The sequence below is a fragment of the Ambystoma mexicanum genome, chromosome 6p, assembly GCF_040938575.1.
Source record: "Ambystoma mexicanum isolate Mex_15411 chromosome 6p, UKY_AmexF1_1, whole genome shotgun sequence".
Lineage (NCBI taxonomy): Eukaryota > Metazoa > Chordata > Amphibia > Caudata > Ambystomatidae > Ambystoma > Ambystoma mexicanum.
In genome coordinates this window covers 333,577,068-333,597,241 of record NC_090935.1, presented here as the reverse complement: position 1 = coordinate 333,597,241, position 20,174 = coordinate 333,577,068, and the positions used below count along the sequence as shown (strand labels likewise).

The 20,174-nt window shown below is 42.9% G+C and overlaps 1 protein-coding gene across 1 annotated transcript in view; it reads left to right on the top strand.

The window, feature by feature from the left end:
- The window catches only part of ADAMTS12 (ADAM metallopeptidase with thrombospondin type 1 motif 12), a 4,001,072-nt gene that overhangs the window by 2,822,080 nt on the left and 1,158,818 nt on the right, over positions 1–20,174 (top strand). Inside the window, exon 13 of the mRNA XM_069627090.1 lies at positions 5,953–6,086. Within this exon, the coding sequence (XP_069483191.1) occupies positions 5,953–6,086 (134 nt within the window). The remainder of the gene's footprint in view (positions 1–5,952; positions 6,087–20,174) is intronic.

The following is a 20,174-nucleotide window of genomic DNA, read 5'->3' as shown; positions in this document are numbered from 1 at the left end:
GGAGCACACCTCCAGATAAACAGATCTGCCCACTTATGCAGCAACAACATAATTGAGTCTATGGAGCACATTCTGATAGATTGTGAACGTTTAAATAACTTGAGAAACAAATGGGTAAATTTGTATAATAATAAGATTGACTGTGACAACAAATCTGGAATATGGCATAAACTTATGGAAGGCAATGACACCAATTTTATATATTTCATGGTGACATTTTATATGCAATGTTTTGAGATTTTAGATGAATTGTCAGGAGGTGCCTTTTAATTATTAGACATATTGGATGATAATGAGTACTGTTTTAATTGTGAAGAGTGATGATACACTAAGGTAGTCCTGCGCTGTTTCTATGTCTATATCTTATTTGTGAGGAGCAAAGAAAGATAATATCAAGTAATGTGCAACCTTGTTTTAGATGATGTGTTGTAATGTAAATATGTATATATAAAGCCGTCTAGGCTGTAAGTATATTACATATCTAATTAAAGTAATTGTGCAATAGTTTATTGGGTCCACAAGGTTGCCCTTTTTAAAGAGGCACGACATATGACGATTTCCAGAAATCCAGAGTATTACCATAGCCGATAAATAATAAAATAACTCATAATATACCTTTCATTTTATTTTATTTTATTTATTGAACATTTGCATGGCGCCTATACAGCAAACATATTTCCAGGCACCACAATACAAAAACGAGGGTGGGGGGATGAACAGAGGGGATAAAGAAAACAACAATAACCGTCCTAATAGACCTTGTGACATTTGGATCATGCAAGTGCTGTATCAAGAGGTGCGGGGTAGGAGGGAAGTCAGAGGAAGGGATGGGATAGGGTGAGGGTGATGAGGGGGAAGTGCAGGGTGGGTAGGATATTGGAAGGGACTGAGCAAGTGCCAAGGAAAGCCCAAGAGGGCAAGTACCAGGGGGAAGGAAGGGAAGGGGATAGTACGAGATAGTAGGTTGGTTAGGGAAGAGTGCCCGAGGGCAAGTGCTGGAAGGAAGGGGTGCAGGGGAAGACTGGTCAAAGAGGGCCTGACCCCAGAAAGACTCATAAGTGACACAGGCAACCAGTCACAGCAGAAGTGGGAGACTAGCATGGGGGGATGAGATGGAAGGAGGAGGAGAAGAGGAAGGTCTTGAGGAGCTTCCAGAACTTAAGGAGATCCGGCTCAAGTTGGAGAGGGGCAGGAAGGCCGTTCCAGAGGGAGGTTCCTGCCGAAGAAAGAGGTCTACCCCCCACTCTCTGATTGGAGAAACATCTGATCTGCAGAGAGCTGGAGCTAGAGGACTGAAGGAATCTAGCAGGTAGATATTTAGGAAGAAGGAGTTGGATGTAGAGGGGTTCCAGGCCCCAGAAAACCTTGTGGATGATGCAAAGGGTCTTGAAATTGTTCCTTGCAACAGCGTGTGCCAGTGGAGAGAATTTAGGGCTGGAGAGATGCGGTCCCTGGGCTTGAGAACAAGGACAAGTCTTGCAGTCCTATTCTGAATCAGTTGAAGAGGGCGAAGTGAAGAGATTGAGGAAGAGACTTGAGAGAAACATAGCTCTGGAGAAATTCTAAGGAGGTGAAGCTGATAGTGGGCCTTCTTGGCAAAGTAAGCGATATGAGGAGAGAAGGAGAGTAGGAGTCGAAAATGACACCCACATGTGTTTCCTCACACAAGGGTAAGGTGAGGGGGCCCAATGATGGCAGCCAGAGTGTAGGAGGGAAGGAGGGGATAGGAGTCCCAATGAGAAGGATCTCCATTTACTGGCATTAAGGCAGAGATCATTAACAGCGCACCATGCCTGGATAGCAGTCAGACAGTTGGGAATGGGAGAGGAAGGAGAGGAGAGGGAGGTAGGAAGCTTAAAGGAGAGCTGTGTGTCGTCAGCATAACACTGGAAATGAGGAGAAAAAGTAGAAATCAAGTGGGCCAGGGGGGAAAGGTAAATATTGAAAAGCCAGGGCGAGAGGATAGACCCCTGAGGGACGCCGCAAGGCGAGAGTGAGGTAGAGGAAGGAAAAGGGTCCAGTTGCACTTGAGAGGGCCGATTTGAAAGGAAAGAGGTCAAAGATCCTCTTTTACTTTGATTGTATAATTGGACAGACCTTTCGGTCCAACTGCTCTCAGGTTACTAATGCCTTTAATCAGAAGAAGGATATTTTGTTGGAGAAAATGTAAACTGCATTTTTTATACAATTGGTTCGATCCTCAATCAATTTCCATTGCAGTTTCCAGTGTTGCTGCTGGACCGGATTAATCTGCATCACAGGTTGATCTCACTCCATAAAATAAGAGACCAGCAATTCATTTTATGATTTAATGTGATCACTAATAGCATTAATTCAGCATCTGTCTGTAGCAAATGTCAATGATGGGCTATCCAGTTCTTATAGCACTGTTTACATCATTTAACCAATTGGATTTTTTATATTTGTGCTACAGAGCATGATGTTATACATCTCAACTCTCTCCTCCTCTCTCTTACTAGGCCTGACGACTTTTCAGGTAGTGCTGGAGGGAGGGGGGACAAGTAGGGGGAGGAGACAGATGAGGTTGCTATCATACTAGGTCCAGGGACAATTCTGATAGAGTAAGTGCATAGAAGAAAGTAAGCGGAGGAGATAGGAAAAGGGAGACGGGAAAGGAGGAGAGAACAGAGAGTAAGCAGTCAAAAAGAGTGGAGAAACAAGAGGGGAAAGCAAATACAATTGCAGAAGTCAGTAATAACACAAAATTTTGCAAACCTGGATACAAGATGAAAATGTGAACAGATTGATTCAGGGCCAGTATGTTAAAGATTGATGCACTGTGAATCAATGAAGTGCATAAAAGTCAAATCCAGCATTGGCCACAAGACGGTGATGGTGAACCAGAATGTATCATGGCAGACTCCTGCAGAAGTAGGCTGGAGGGGGCAGAGGGAGCAGGGTAAAAGAATCAAGCAAAACAGGCAACACCTGTATGCAAGAAGGGGGGACACAGGGGAACATCACAGTTGGGGACCAGAGGGGTTGGGATGGCCTGTGGGGAAAGAGGGAGTAAACACATGTTGGTGCATGCTTACTGCATCATGAATCACCATTCAATTTATTTTTCTTTGTTTCAATCAAAGAGCTACACCCAAAGTCATTATCCAATTCAGAGCCGGTAGGAATTAGAATCACCAGTTAAAATCACCCAACCAAAATGTCTTTGCAAAGACATGGCATTAAGATTCTCAAGGTACAGAGAGCCATGTTTTTTAGCAGGATTCCAATACACATCTATGGTTAAAATAGTAATGGACTTTGCTAAAGCACTTAATCTATATAGATTCCATAGCTAACAGATCCGGTATGCCCCATACCTGACCTATTTTAAGCCTAAAATAATTCCTGGTTGCAATTAGGAGAGTACCAGATGACAGGCCCACTGCACCCCATGCTGCCAATTGAGAGATTACTTTAAAACCATCTACTTGAGTTTGTTTCAATAGCCACGTTTCCTGCAATAGGAGAATCTGAAAATCTTACACCACAAAAAGCCTGATTACCATGTAAAAGTCTATGGCCCCTCATATTCCAAGATACCACCTTAAAATGACAGCGTTTTCTAAAGACATTCCCCACCCGAGAATGTAACTTATTTGAATTCTTAATAATATCAGAAACCTATAGCCAATTATTACAATTTCGCCATTGGTTAACACGTGGATTAACTGACCTCCATCCTGCAGTCTCCAATATATCTTTAACACAAATAGGTGAATAAAGTACAATCTCTGGGCCAATCAATAAACCAGGATCTTAATGAATTGGAGACATCAGGTTTTGCCTTTGGCCCCCAGGGAATGGTGCTATATCATATCCCACTGCCCTAAAACTTTCAACTTCTGGCAATAGCATTTGTCTAATCACTTTTGAGGGTATTTCTAGAGACACCAGGTATGCACGTGGATCACATAGAAAATCAACCAGTTCTATGTCTCTAGTGGTGATCAGCCCAATATGTTTGATCTATCAATTAAGGGCTTGTTTGCATCCTGTAGGACATATTCCACTGTAATGCAGGGGTTGTGTTTTTATTCATCTTAGAGCACCTCAAGTTATTGGAAACAGCCCTGCAAACACCCTCTTAGTTTGGAGATCTTTAGTAACTCTGTCCGACTGGTTTTGGAGTGGTCCATTTGGGGATAGAACCACTTCCATGATCAATGTATCTAAAAACTGAAGGTTCTCCGGTGGTGACGGTAAATCTTGTGTAGACTAGGCCCTTGTGATTATCCCTGAGGTGGATCTGATGATACAGTTGAGGTTTCGGACCCAAAATGGTAATTCATTTCTTTTAATCTAGTTGGTATACTCTCCTCAACATTTCCAAACCTATTTTTATTCATGGGTTCCACCACCACTGTGTCTTTATTTAGGGGAACTTAAGGCAGCAATTGTACATGGTCAATCATAATAGAAAGATCACTGTTCTCCTCTCTTATTTGAGGAACATGTGCTTTCTTCCCTTATTTCCCCTCTCACCAGCTTTGTCATGCCTTACTGGCATAGTATGTACATATTCCTCATATTTCTGGGATAACAAGGGCTCTCAGAAATATTCTAGAGGATGTTGTATTCATGCTTCCCTTTTTTTAGTTGCTTTCCAATCCCTGAACACACTGGTCTGACCTCCAGTAGTTCAAAGTTACTTAATAGTGCCGTTGCCCTTACTGCCTCCATACAATATTCCTGTTTCCTTCACTAATATCAGCATTCATTTCCTCAGGCTCGTCTCTTTGGCAATTCAAATCTGTATTTTGTATAATACTAGTGTTCCAGAGATCCTTTCCGAAAATCATGGAGTCAAGGCTAGCCTGAACTGCCATATGGCTTTTAATGTGTTTTTTTTACTTCGAGGTGTTTATTGTCGTACAGGTTCAAAATCGAAGTGAGCACTAAGTTCAGGGTGGAGAGGGAAGTTGGACCTAAACTAACAGATGCCTTGAATAGTGGGTATCTGAAGAACTACACTGAAATACATGAGTAGATGACAGCGTATGGGTTTCAAGCACTGAGTCCCCCAGACAGGCTTTCCAAATCTCTGGAGTGTTACATAGAGAAAAATCTGGTTGGCCTGATGCTACTGGGACATCTGTTTCTATTACCTCCAATGTCAAAATAACATCAGCCAACTTAGAAGGCGAATCACCCTCACCCGCTATTCCTGTCGTGTCAGGTGCTACCAAAGTACAGTCATCATTTTCAAAACACAATGTCTCCTTGGCTGATAGACTTTCCGTCTGGACTTTACCCTTGAAAAAGTCAATTATATTTTTCTGGCATCGGGAATCCATTTATCCAAGTCTATACTGTCTATGGGAGGCCGGGGCGGGGGAGGGGTAGAATTCCTTGCCCCTATAGGCCCATCTCAGGATTTATTTGCTTCTTAGATCACACATTAAAAGGCCTCATACAAGATATAGGAGAAAGAAGGCCTCCCCTCGTGTTCCCCAATCTCAGAATACGCAGGGACCAACCTGTAGGTTGCACGCCGCTGCACAGAGTCCATTGGTCTCAGTTGGGAAAGACAGTGCCTCTCACCACCTGCCAACTGCAGACTGTATTTAGCCTCGCACTTCACGAAAAGGTGCACTACGCGCAACGCTGTTGTTTAAATCCTCAAGAAGGAGGCGGAGCCAAGAAAGCCAAAGTAATCCAGGTATCAGGTATCCGTCCACAGTGCCTCTAAGGTGCAGACTGCACTTAGCCCCACACTTCAACATGCACCATGACAAAAGGCCATACCATTTAGTGATCAGAATGAGGGCAAATGCTTCCATTGAGAATGAACAGGGAATGACACTGTGCTCAGAATGAGGGCGAATGTACAACAGGTATTGACAATCAAAAGGCCATGCCATTGTGTGATATGCACTTTGATGAAAGATGTTCCTACAACCTGAAATTGTGATCTTGTTTCTTTCTCTTTAGAAAATCCTTGTGAACTGCACTGTCGCCCCAACGATGGCCACTTTGCTGACAAAATGCTGGATGAAGTCGTGGATGGTACTCCCTGCTATGAAAGGGCAGACAGTAGAGACATATGCATCAGTGGCATTTGTAAGGTACTTGGTATGTTTCCTTCTTCAAAGCTCCACGTGTAAACAAACACATTGAGGGAACGAATTGGGGATAACATTTTCAAGCGCAAGGAAATTATTGATGTCTGTGTATTAGTAGGATTTTGTGTCTCAAAATGTTAATCAAATAGAACATGTTACTAGTGGCCATAGGTTATCATTTTAAATGTATTCCATTTCATTATTGTTCATTTGTAACGCGCTTAATACCCGCCAATCGTTTCACAGCACGGGATTGGGTGTTGTGCCGCATTGTTTTCCTTCCAAGACAGGCTGTTGCCCCTGAGCTATCCTTCCTCCCCTGTTCATGCTCTTCATGTACAAGTCCGTGCTAAAAAAGATTGTATTTATAGTTAAATGATCTGTTGGGATATGTGTTTAGCGTGTTCTTAAACATTACAATCCCAGAAATGTAGTTTACAGCAATAATTCATTTTGCTATTACCATAATGCAACGTTTTTGAATGCGTGAATACATGACTTTATGTGGCACGGTGTTATGGAGCTAATTGACTCCTAGCACTGATCAGTATACAGAGCTGCTGGCAAGAAAAGCTCGGATTCTGTAACTTTGCTATTCAAGACACTTCAATTGGTCAGTTCTCTACCAGATCCAATCGACTTTCTGAAGTTACTTCAGAAAGGTAGCAATTCGACCATTTTTCATTGTGTAGAATCGTACCTCTTTTTCGTTATAGTCGTATATGAGCGCTCCCACTTAAAATGTTCTTGGCCTGAAAATCTGGATTGAGCACAATACCAGTGTCGTCACTGTCATTTCTGACTTTAAGCCAGCCCTATCTGAATCACCTGCAGGAATTAAGTAAATGCACGTAGCCAGATGAACGCCATGCTTCCCACCTCACCCCAGACACGCCAGACAAATATACAATTCAGGACAAAACTTGAGACTGACCGTTAAGAAATACCTCACCCGCCATCACCGATAGACAACGCGAACGGCTCTCTATGTTGTACTCACTAACACATTACCCCCTCTCTTCCAATTTTTATGTGTCCCCTTTAATAATATAAATAACTATGTTGTTCCCTGCTAGGTTAACACTCCATAAAACCAAAATGCAAATACATATTTCCCCCTTTTCCGTGGTCCATATAAACGAGGTGTGTTTGATGTAGAGGGACAGATAGTCAGCAGCCATTTTACAGTACCATAGACAGCAGCACTTTGTCTTTTTCAGGATGATTTTAGCCTTAACTGTATCAATACATCCTATCCACGTCCATAAGGCAGTTGAAGCAATATAAACATTGTGTTTCACCCTTTGTAACACGGACTATGCCTTTCAGTTATGCCTTCAATTAAACCATGTAGAAGACAGGTCCTTCCTTTTATTAAATGAACATCTGGCAAATCACTTTGTCATCCTGTAGAAGTACTTGGAGCAGGAGGTAACCCACCTTTACAATAATATAGTTTACTGTTTATTTATTTTTTTGATGGCACCAAGGTAAGGCCCATTGCCTTGTGTTCTTTGGAAAGAATGGTCTATTGACTCCAATTCCCCTTAATCCTCCACTATGAGACACGAGATATAAATACTTGTCTCATGTCTACCAGCCACACAGGCACATTAATATATGCTTTTGGCTAAAGCCTCTATTTGGAGTATGTCAAGATGAAGCTGCTCTCTCTTCCTGTCAAACAATCCAGAGCTAACTGAGTATGCGGTTTAGAGACTGTGCCTCATTGATACCTCAACATTACCCCTTTCCTTTCACCTTTAAATGAAGTGGTGGAAACACTGCGCTATTGGGTGCTAACCATAGGTAGCTTTTTGGCATCTTCCCTGACAGCATGAAGCTGGTGTCTACCTCTTAAGATCCAACTTCCCTAGGTCTGGAGAATCTTCAAGGAGCAACAGGATAGGGATACTCACACCAAGCAAGACACATACAGCTTTTGGTGGCTTGCTCCTTTAATGATGCAAATTCTTCATGTACAGCCAAGTGTTTGGGAAGCTGATTAGTTAGAATACATCATGCCCATATAGCTAGACATAGGTTAGTTGAACATGATTGGAGCAAAAACGGACCTGCCTTCTCCCGATTTATTCCCTCCTAGTGGGGCACCACATTGCCTTCCGCGTCACCCCACAAACTACTTGCAATTAGTAATAACATAGTTGTGCTGACCTCTCGGTCTTTATTTATCTGCCATTGGTCAGCACCAGGAAAGGAGGGTCAGGAGACACCCTGAACTAGAGGGAAGGGAGCATTCACATGGCACCTTGCCTGATGATAACCCTCGCAAACACTGTTATGGATACACTGTGTGGTTGTTGCCTTTCAAGGACACCAAAACTTACAGTCTAATTGGTTCTTCTCAGAGCGCCCCTTCATCCCTTACCCTTGTTCCTATGCCCATCAGCCATGGGGTGATTTGAAACTGCCTTTGGTGTTCAGCAAGTGTCTCCCTGTATCTCATCTGCCACGGGTAACCGTGGGACTGGCTCGCCAGCCTTGATTGTATCTCCCAATGCTGTTCCCAGTGCCCACGGTCTGCTGGAGATGAACAGCTGGAATTCAGCTTCCCCACCCCTCAGCTGCTGCGTTCTGGCCATGTGTTCATCTTGGCCTGCTGTGAGACGCGTACCTGCGACATCCCCATGGAGTGTGCTTACCTGTGTCTTTCGCCTCCTTTGCATTTATGCAGCAGGTTCCCTGGTGCCCATATTGTGTTATATACAGAGTGTCCCCCCTTGTTACCCTCCATGCTTGGTCTTGGTCCCTGGGGCTGGCTACAGCTCCTAGTGACTCCTTGTTCCCCCTTTTGGGGTGTCCTGGCCCAGCCTCCTTATTCCTGCAATTGGTAGGTGCGCCCCTCTGTCTGGCGCTGAATCAGCACCTTCAGCACAGTTACATGGTTCCAGCACAGCTCCTCTTATGCAAGCCATGTGCTGGATCGACTTGAGAATACTTTTGATTCTGGTGAAAATTCATAGAATCTAATGACCCACTGGATCATTTCCATGGCAGCTTTCCTCCTTCCCTGATAATTAAATCAGTATGTGCCTCTATTTTGGATGATCTGAGGAAAGGAGCAGACAGTGTAGAGGCAGATATAGAAGTGCTTCTAGACCGGTCTACGGCCTTTCGCACAGTCAGTCACCCTACATTCCTTTCTTTGAAACATCAAGGTTTAAAAGGTAGAATTAAAGTTGTGGTTGAACCTGTATCAAAGGTCACTCAGCCCCCCTTTGTGTCAAATGCATTGCCTCTTGGTCAATGAATGTTGCAGGGTTCCAACCTTTTACCCTTTTTTTGTTTAATGTGTACATGATTGGCCTGATATGTGTCATGGGCATCTAATCATATATTTACACTGATAATACTCTCTACTTTTTTAAATTCTTGGCAGTTACTTAAGACCCTGTTCAAAAAATTGTCCTAGTCATTATTACCATCATTAATCAGATGACTAAAAATGTCTGGAAAATGTCAGTCAATCAATGCTTATTCAGTATAAACCATTAACATCCAACATAGATGAACAATTGAATACAAAGTATAAAATAAAAGGTGCCACAAAAATGAGAATATGTGTTATTAAAAAAGAATGTTGTCAAATAGAGTCCTACCACACAATACATATATGTCTCCCATAGACTCTTTCACAAAAGACACAAGATCATACATAAACACCTCATCTATTTAATTCATTATAAAAAACATTGCTTCTGTACAATTACTCACTTGAACCTTTAAAATGTGTGATTTTAGCAATACTTTCCTTGGTCCGATATTATCATTACATATCAGCAAACAAAACAAAATGCTGAAAATTCCCAGTCAATCCCAGCTCACATGGACAATTCCTGTCTGTCCACAGCCACAGGATCCTGGAGCGCATAGATAGAACATTTAACCTTATCATAAGGATTATTCTTCTGCACTCATGCAATTTCACCTTTGTGATAAGATTCTTAACTGACCTTCTGTTACAGTTCTCCCTGTACAATTTACTTTTTGACAGTTTTGACAGATACACCTGTGTGCGCTCCCAGTCCACTTTCTCGGTGCTGCTCACAACCATGCTCCTCCTTTACCCTTTAGATACAGTGCGTAAATAGTTTAAATCACCTGTTTCCCAACTTTCTTGCATGGCTGTCCCCTCTGTGAGCCATGTATATTTGCCTCTTCGAGGTGAACTTGTCATTTCCGCCAGGGCATTATATACATTGGGATTGGTTGTAGTGTCCATTTGAATTTTCAAAAAGTACTGAAGGAAACGACTACGCTCCTGGCATGCCATATTGGAAACCCCTTACTCTCGGCGCAGTGCTGCCCAGGTGTCGCTGGTGAAAGCCCAGCCACATTACTCAGGAAAACATTCTGCGCCACCTCCAATTTTGTGCAAGTCGCATATCCCTATAGCTCACTTCCATATAGTACAGCGGTTTTGGTCTTAAGGTTCAGTACTTCTAGACATTTGTCGAGTGTTTTCCCCCCATACAAATAATAAAATCTTTGGAGACCCTTCAGACTTACTTCCAACTGCTTGACAACCTGATTTCTATGGGCAGTTCATCTGCCATTCTTTGCAAAGATTATTCCAAGGTATCTGAAGGCGGTCACTTCCTCCATTCTTTCTTGATTGATGCTCCATTTCCCCTGTCGTTTGCGTTTACCAAAGGTTACAATTTTTGTTTTCGACAGTTTTAGCGACAGTTTAAGGTTTTAAAAAACTGTTCAGCATGCTGTAGACTTTGCTTCATGCCCCCCTCTGTGAGATCAATCAATGCTGTGTCATCAGCATAAAGCAACGCGCTATAAGACACTTCATTTAGCTTTGCTGGAATGATCTTAGCGGATGACTCATGCGGGATAAAGCTGCATAGAAACAAGGCAAATACGAGTGGTGTCAGAAGACAAGACTCATCTGTTTGTAACAATGTCCCTTGAATATTTGCTCCCATCCGCACATCGGATTGCTGCCAAGGTATTACCATACACCAACTGGATCATCTGCAGCAATCCCCCCGGGATCCCTATTTTGGCAAGTTTTTCCCAAAGGATACTCCTATCCACTGAGTCGAAGGCTTTAGCTAAATCAAGGAAAGCTACATATACCTTTCCCCTCTTATCCTATATATTTATATAATGGTCTGCAACACAAAACATTGGTCCAATGCCGAATATCCCTTCCTGAATCCTGCTTGATTATCTGGCATATTGCCTTGCTCTAAAGCCCACTCTAATAGGCAGGCCACCAGGCATCCTGTTAAGATTTTGCTTGCGATATCAAGAAGGGAGATCGGCCCATAACAGTGGGGGTCCATTAATTTAGTCTTTTTGTAAATTGGTACCAGGAGACTTCTGTTCCATGAAATTGGGCATTTCTGTGTGACCACTATTGCATTGAAGACGTTTTTCAGGGCTTGCGCCCACCAATCCGCTTTCCAGAGAAACACTTCTGGTGTTAGCCAATCCGGGCTGGCCTCTAATTCTTTTTAGCTGTGTAATATATCCCCATATTTCCTCTTGACCGAATGTTCGTTTTTCAGTTGAATTTTGCCCTACAGAGTATCCACTGGATTTAACTAACTTTGGATCATTTTATAACTCCTTCAAAATGTGCAACCCATCTTTCTGCAGGAATAGAGCCAGTATGCCCCTTCTCATGTTCCCCAAATCCTTTTGCCACCAATCTCCAGAATGCCTTCACATTTTTGTATTCCACTATACTATGTAGATGGTCCCACTGTTTCTCTATGAATCAATATTTCTTATCTCTCAGCAGTTTTTTATAAGCACACTTTTGTTCATGAGGGCTGTTGCCTGGCTGTTGCCCCCACCTACAGCCTGTTTTAGTCTCCATTTCACATCCCTACACTCTGCATCAAACCAGGTTGCTCTTTTCCCTTTGGCGTCACCAGTCTAGCCCTCATATACGCGATAATGCCTTCTTACTGTGTGATTATCATTCCCTGATCGGGCTCATTGACCATTTTCAATATCAGCCCTTGCATCTCTTGACCCTTGAAAAGGTCTTCCAGATCTGCTGCTCTCCCCACTTTCCTTATACTATCAAGCATAACCATCTCCAGTTTATGCTGAGAGACCTCCTCCATTGCCTCTTTTCTTTGCCCCACCACCATCAAGGGGTTATGTTCGCTCTCTGGTTTTTCTACAATTGCAAAGGATTTTACTTTATTAAATGAAAGTGATTCTACTACTGCATAGTCTATAGTTGATTTTCTGCCCCCTGACTCAACTGTGAATTGTGGGGGTATATCTCCCCTGCATCTGCTGTTCCGCACAACTAGTAGAAAAGAGTTCATCAAGTGTGCAATTGCGTTTTCTCTTGCATCATTTGCGCGATTTGTTTATATTCCTTTTCAGAATCCCCAGACAGTCTTCTACCGATATTGCATCAACCATTGCACCCTGAATTGCCACCAGCTTTGCATTTAGGTCCCCTATTAATGACAGGGTTTCCGCAGGTACTGAATCAATAACAGATCTAATGGGGCATTCTTTCCCAAACATTCTTGCATCCTGGGTTTTTGGCGGGATGTAAACATTTACAATGAATAGGCTCTGATTTTCCTTTTGAGTAGCAGTGCACAGGCCAATATACAGAGCATACTCATTTGCCTGCCTGCACTTTACCACCAGCCCTATCAATTGCTTTTGTATCATTGTTGCTAGCCCTTTTCTCCATCTACCTTTCTGTGATTTGTATGCATTTACTGCATAGATATCGAACACAGGAAGAATTCCTCCAGCAGACACGGATTTTCTAGCCAAGTTTCCTGGGGGCAGATTATGCTATTGGCACCTAGGCACTGAATCCACCCCACATCATGGGCCTTTTTCTTTACCCCCACTACATTCCAGCTGATTATCCTACGCTGATTTTCCTTCCCTTCCCTTCCCTTCCATGTTTGTACTGGATCTACTGTGTCATTAGCATTCACCCTGGCTCAGACATTCCCCCATTATCCCTGCATGACCTTAGGGATGGCTTGGCTGTACGTGGTGAATATAGTGGTATACCATCTCCGATAACTGTTATTTGGACCTGATCGGGGTTCTCCCTTAGGAGCTGCTCTAATTCCCTCCTGGAACGACTGAAGTGAAAATGGGGCCTGACGGGGGTTCTCCCTTAAGAGCCTCTCCAATTCCCTTCTGGAACAGTCTAATAGGGACAGTTTGGAATTCACCACATGTTGCCTAATTCTCGGATCCTCTGCCTTTCCTTGAGTTTCCGCGGGACCATTTAACTTACTGTACCACGTATCATGAATTTGACATACTGTGGCTTGGTTATCCTTATTTACCATTATCCCTCTTAGTGCTAGGGCTTCCTTGCAATTTAATATGTACAATCTAATGAAAGGGTTTAGGAAATAGAGGCGAATACTACACACCTCTGCAATACATGCAGGCTGACAGCATCCTTTCCGCAGCAAAAGTTTTACATGAGAAATAGGTTATATCAAGTATTACGGACAGTCATTCACTAGAGTCTTTTTTATGAGTTCTTATTACCATGCCTTCTTCCCTTGAAGGAGTATTCCAGATTCATCTGTGACCATCCCTCAAGGGGGTCGGCCTTAACACCTTCCTGCTCTGATGGAGCTACCTTATACTTGCTGTGTTCAACCACTGATTGCCTTGTGTCTTTTTTTCTTGGGCATTGCTTTCATTGTAATAGCTCATCCACTCTTTCCACTTCATGGCCATAGACCTTTTCCAGTGTACCTCTCCCCCAGTCTCAGAGGAAGCATCTGTGTTCTTTAGTATGTCCTGTATTTGTAGTTCCAGATGGTACTGCCTTAAATCTGTTTGCAGCTGGGGGGGCTATTTTACCACCCCAATCACATCTTGTTTAGGTTTGTTCCTGCTCTTATTTAGGCCCACCTGCTGCTGATCCCCATAATCTATCTGTATTCTCTGTGCAACTATGTCAGTTTGCACTGCAGCATCCTTCTGCATGACAAGGCACTTCTTGTCCTTTACTGTTATGACCACATGATGACTTGCCTTATCAGTTGTCATATTCTCTATACCAAAACACTTGAATAGAATGGCCCAGTCATTCTTTCTCTGCTCCGACAGGACCTTGATGTCCCCTTTTAATGACCTGAACTTACTGTCTACTCTTGCTGTCATGCCAGAAATGATCCAGGAAGCTCTCCCTCTGCTTCCCTATTATCATTGTGGATATAGTCAGATGAGTCGAGTTTACTGGCATTGACACAAAGGTTTGTGTGCTCACCTTTGTGGCCTTTTGCTGCGCTATGATCCCCTACATCACTCTCAACACTCAGAACGTCGAGTAAACTGGTGTTGGTGCCCTGGTTCATATCCGCACCTTTGTGGCCTTTTGCTGCGCTCTGCTCCTCTCTCTCACTCAATGCTCAGGAAACTGCCGTCCCCTGCCAAGTCCTCAGATTTATCTTGACACACACATAGATCCTCGTTCACGGCTTGTCTTGTTTCTGTTATAGCCACCCTATCGACAATTAGGTGACTAATTTGAGGGGTTGGGTCGAACGCTCTTTTCTCCTGGGCTTTTGATGACTCCCGGAGGCTACCTCTATCACTGCCTCTACTGCTCTTACTTGGGGGTGATGAGAGACTTGCTCGCTCTCTCTGGTTGGCTGCCACTTGTTTGGCTCCCCCGCCCTCTGCCATTATCTCTGTCATACAATTTTCAGCATATAGCTGATCAATTGATCGCTCGAGTGTTTCCAGGGTGGCTCTATCCTCATAGGCCTTTTCTGCCTCCTCAACTGCCTCTCCAGCACTCTCTACTAGATCTGTCGCTGTTCCACTTCTGTTCATCTGGAGATACCTGTTTGTTCCTTGGGTCTCTTCCCCATTTGTTGTTCCCTCATTTACTATCACATTCTCCATTTGCACTGTTTGCCATTGACCCTTTTCCATTATCGACCCCCTCTCAGAGGCCTCACTTCCTCCGGACATCATTGTCATGTCTCTAGATGGGAAGGAGCGAGGAGGATGTGGTTGGGGTGTCTCCCATATTTAGCAGTGTAGTATCGCTGATTGCTTTGCCCCCTTGAGACTCACTGCCTGGATGTTCCCCATCATTTCCTCTGTGCTGCAGTACTTTCTGTCTCTGCAGCGCCCACTTAATGGTTGATTGCGTGAGTTGAGGCAATACACCTCGAGAATTACTTTTTTTTTCTTGACTCTTTTTTTTTTATTTGGTCAGCACCATTATGGCAGGTGAAACAATGCGTAAGGCAAGTAAAGCTGGAAGTAGGAGGCGGGCGGGGGTCAACCTATAGGCTGAACTGCAGATAGTTTGCAAGCAGAGAAGAGAGGACCTCTGGCAGGTTTTAAACAGGTTTTAAACAGCTGACTCTGTTTGGTGTTATAGACTTTGCTCTGCTTTTTCTTCTGAATGAGGCAAAGCCGAATTTCTCGTAAATCACTATAAGGGGTCAATTATGGGGCCAAGCTTCTCACTTTGAACTAATGGTTGGCAGCACCCATCACTCCACCCTGCTCCACTATACACTGCTTTACGCACCCAATACACACCCTTGGCGCAGGTGTTGGGTTTGTTATTAGAGGATAGAGAGTATCAAAGGCACCAAACCCACAGCCTCCTCTCCCCTCCTCTCCACTCCAATTACACTTAGTTTAGATCAGATATTGGGTGGGTTGAAATTAGAGGATGGAGAGGATCAAAGGCAAGGATCAAAGGCACCAAGCCCGCAGCCTCTCTTCCGTCCTCCCCACTCCAGTTGCATTTAGTTTAGATCAGATAGTTAGCGGGTTGAAAAATATGAGGGACATCCCTCCCTACTGTCACACTCGTCCCTCGCGCAGGACTGAGGAATATTATGGGGGTGCTGCCTGCACTCACCACCCCCTAAACGCTTCCCTCGCTGTCAGCAGTAGCAGTAAGAAGCAGTAAGGTACGGCCCAGCAGCAGCTTACCCGCTGGCTCAGCACCTCACCTCACGCTCACAACCAGTCTGGGCGAGGGTTGGGGAGGGCAGCTTTTCTGGGCCTCCAATCAGTTGAACAGCTGGACCGCTGAACCACAGCACCACCGTCAAGTCATTGTCACCCACACAAGAGAGCTGGCGTGCATTAGAGGAAAGAACGTAGAACGTAGTGTCATGCCACAATGCTCTCACATGTAACGTAATAGCAGCCGCTTCCGACACCAAGCCAATCCAGAAAATTAATCCAGATGAGACATAGATTATGGTTGTGGTAGCACAAATCACGAGTTTGTCAGCAAGGTATTGCCACATAAACTGAGTACTCCTCTCCAACCCCAGAAAAATGTAGAAAATGTGTGTGTGTGTTAATGGATATAGAGCATTCTATGTAACTCACATGTTTTTGAAGTAGTGCCAAAGGACTTATTTAATATGTACATGACCAAAGGCTTTAGACTGCTAAACTTTCATCTCCCACTACAGGCTATCATTTGATTGGGCGTATCACTTCTTGACTATGGTAACACTGACTTTCTGGGCCTCCCAAAATACCAGCTTGGAAGGTTGCAGAGTATACAGAACACATCAACCCAAGTTCTTCTATCATTCAGGAAGGATGTCAGTATTTCTGGCACACTCTGCACACTCCACTAGTTGCCAGTGAAGTCTTGAGTGGGCTTCGAGACAATATGTAAGGTCCTCTAGGGAGTCATTATTCTGGCCTAAGTGCGTTTGGTAATTCAGACCCTATTGCAAGAGACTGCTGTTAAGTCCGCCTAAGATTGTTGCACCAGGAGAAGGGAGCCATTCTGAGGCATTCACCTAGAAGTTTTGATAAGACGTTCATTGAATACTTTTTGGTTTATTTCTTACTGGTAGGGATAGAGTAGTTGGTCTGGACAAAAGATGGTATTTTGTTTTTTGACTTACATCATGATGAGTACCCAAGTTATTCTATGTTGAGGTAGGGAAAACCCCTTCAGGAATAGGGAGAAACATGTTCTTTTCTTTATTCAAATAAAAATCTATAATCAATAATGACAACAACTCGTCAGCCTCCTTACTCCATTACGCCACAGTTTCCAGATATGGCAACGATCAATCAGAGTGACTAACTATCAAAATACTTTGTACGCATTGGGAGGGCAGTTAACATCAAACAATTGCTTTACCCTAATGCAGATGTTAATCTGGGGCACACATTTCCTGCATGTCAGAGTCTTGTTAGGATGGTTTGTGTTCCAATTGGTGATTGGAGATCTGTATCACCAATGCTGATAACCTCTGCACCCGTTTTCCTTTCAATGTTTGCCTTTCTGCAGATAGTTTTGTGACTTCAAATATGCTTGATGTATTCAGGTACTGCTGTTCCTCCAAGATATAATCTTGGACCTTCCTTTAGATAAAAAATATGAATTGAGGGTTCCACTCACTGGCAGACGTTTATTCAAAGACCAAGTCCAAGAAAATTCTTGAGATCGAAGTCTACAGTTTTAAAATGAAGTATTTTCAAAGTTTACATTGAGAGCACAGCCAAAATTAAGTTTGATAAGGAAATCTATTCAAAGTTCACAACTTCTAACACATGTTTAAAATCGAAGATTATTTCTAGCTTAAGAATCACTGTTAAAGCAAAGCATAATGAGTATTCTGTTTAATGATCAATCATCACTGACAGAAAGCAAAATGACAGATGTTTGAGTAGAAGTCCAACACCGCTGTCCAATGATGTGAACTGGTGCTCCCAGCCCTTTAAGATGAGGTAGCAATACCCTTGAGATGGATGGGGTTGTAGAATGTATTCAAACATCAATAATCAAAATGACTAAGGTAGTTGGCAAAAGGATAGCTGTTTTAATATCAATTATCTAAAACAGGGTGTTCAACGGACATCAATGGATGTCTCTCATCGCAATCTCAATGTATTTTGAAAAAAAGCTTGCTAATATTACAGTAAATCATCATAGGTGCCGTTTAACCCACGTATTACTAATGTCATATGTGGAATATTTTTATCCACGCCAATGTGCCACAGTGCACCCCTGTGCCAATGGCGAAAGAAACTGCCAAAAATGGAGGTGATAACCCCCGTGCGCACTAAATCTGAAAACTTGCGCGGGGTTCATAAACCACAAAACAGCTGCACACCCTGACACACACAAAGGCAAAGTTGGTGTAAAAGCAGGAATCACTGCTGTCACCTGTCACCTGTCATCTGTCACCTGAAACACGGCCACAGAAGGGCCTAATCCAAAAATGCCTTTAAAAAAAAATAGTCATTTTCCCAGAGAATTATGGAAAGGAAAGTGTGCTGAAATCATGGATTCTCCATGCAGTCAGAGGAATCCAGGCCTCTGTGCCTGACAGCTGCATCAGGAAATTAGCTGTCAAACCTAGTTTAAACGTTTTTCTGTTTCCTGAGTAAAATTGCAAAATCCGCCTATTTAAAGCATGTTTGTGAAGGGCTAATTCTTTTAATATGTCCAAATCCACTATAAACTGTGTTTATTTGTATATGTGTTGAAGATAAGACTTTATTGTGAATCTTGCCTTGTCATCTAAACAGTAACCCCGTTTGGAGTTAATCCACTATTTAATTCTGATCTGACAGCCTGACCTGGGAAAGTTGGCATTTCAGCTTGACACTTCCTTAAAAACAGGAAGGCTAATGGCTGCTTAATGGTTCCACATAACGAAAACAAAGAAAGCCTCAGGCAGTCGTCTTCTGGCTGACCTGAGTACAAAGGAAGGCTTGGACACGCATCCTCCAAAAGGAGGAGCAGGATGTGGAGGAGGTTTCTCAGTGAACTTCAAAGGACTGGCCATTTGCTCACTTTGGAAGTAAGAAAAAAATCCTGGCCTGGATTTTGAATGGAAATTTTTGCCTCAGAACTTTATGACAATTAACATGTCAGCCAAAATAAGTAGACGAGTGAAAAATACAAGCTTATAAATCTGGACTCATGCTAGACAGTTGAAGATTTGGTAAGAGTTCTTACTACACAAGGAACCAAAGATACACCAAAACACTGATTGTGGCAAAACTATTACTGTTGCAAACTTAAGATTGTATTTACATGAGCCACTGATAGGCGCCAAGTGAGGTACCGAATTAGAAATGATTAATCCAAATTGTTATGGGAAAAATTGATAAAAATCCGTAGAATGACCAAGACAGCTCGCACAAGGACGGGGAGTGAATGTAAATGTAGACAATCGAATATAAAATATATGTGTCCAATTTTATTAGGGTACATAATGTTAGAAAGGTACATGTGTGCAAAAGTTATATTTTGGTAAAGATCAATGTGGGATTTCCTATATCCTGTCATAAAATGACAGCTCTGTTCAGACCGCCAACCAGGACAAAGCACATGCCTGTAGCCACTCACAGACATGGGGGTGTGTTTTGAAGTTCTGCCCATGCCATACACTTTGTAATGTATAAATATAGGAGTTTCACTACACATAAGACAGACTGCTTCCAGAACCCATCCAGATGTCTGCACAGCACCTTATTCCAGAACTCTTGATCTTGTAGCTGACTCCAGAACTCTTTGAAGACCCAGATTTCCTTGCGGAATCCAGACTTTAGCATTGCAGAACTTTTGCTAGCTTGACCCAATTACAAAGATACAAAATTTAAAAGAATAATTCTGATTCAGCTTGGCTTGCTATCATTAAGGCTTGCCTGCTGAAACTTGCATCCTGCTATCTACCATGTCCAGTAACCAGAAGGGCCCATCCTAATCCAGCCTGAGGCGCAGTCCAAAATTGACCAGAACTGTGCTTCTGATCCGATCCCTCCCGAGGTGACTTGCTGCCGGTAGACATGATCCGACCCTATGACCAGAACCGGACGGTCCAATTTAATTATAAAGGACTGTAAGTATAACAGGGAGAACAGTAACCCATAGCATATTTGTATTGTATTATCCCAATCTCAATGTAGCAGTAATATGCGTTAAGAGATAATATTCACGCTCAAAACACTCAAATCAGTAAAAAGGTTCTTATTGTATGGAATTTCAAATTTTCTTGTGACACAAATTTCTTTGACATATAATCATTGAAACTCCATCATCAAAGTTTTGTTTATTCTGTGTTTTTGCCAAGATGC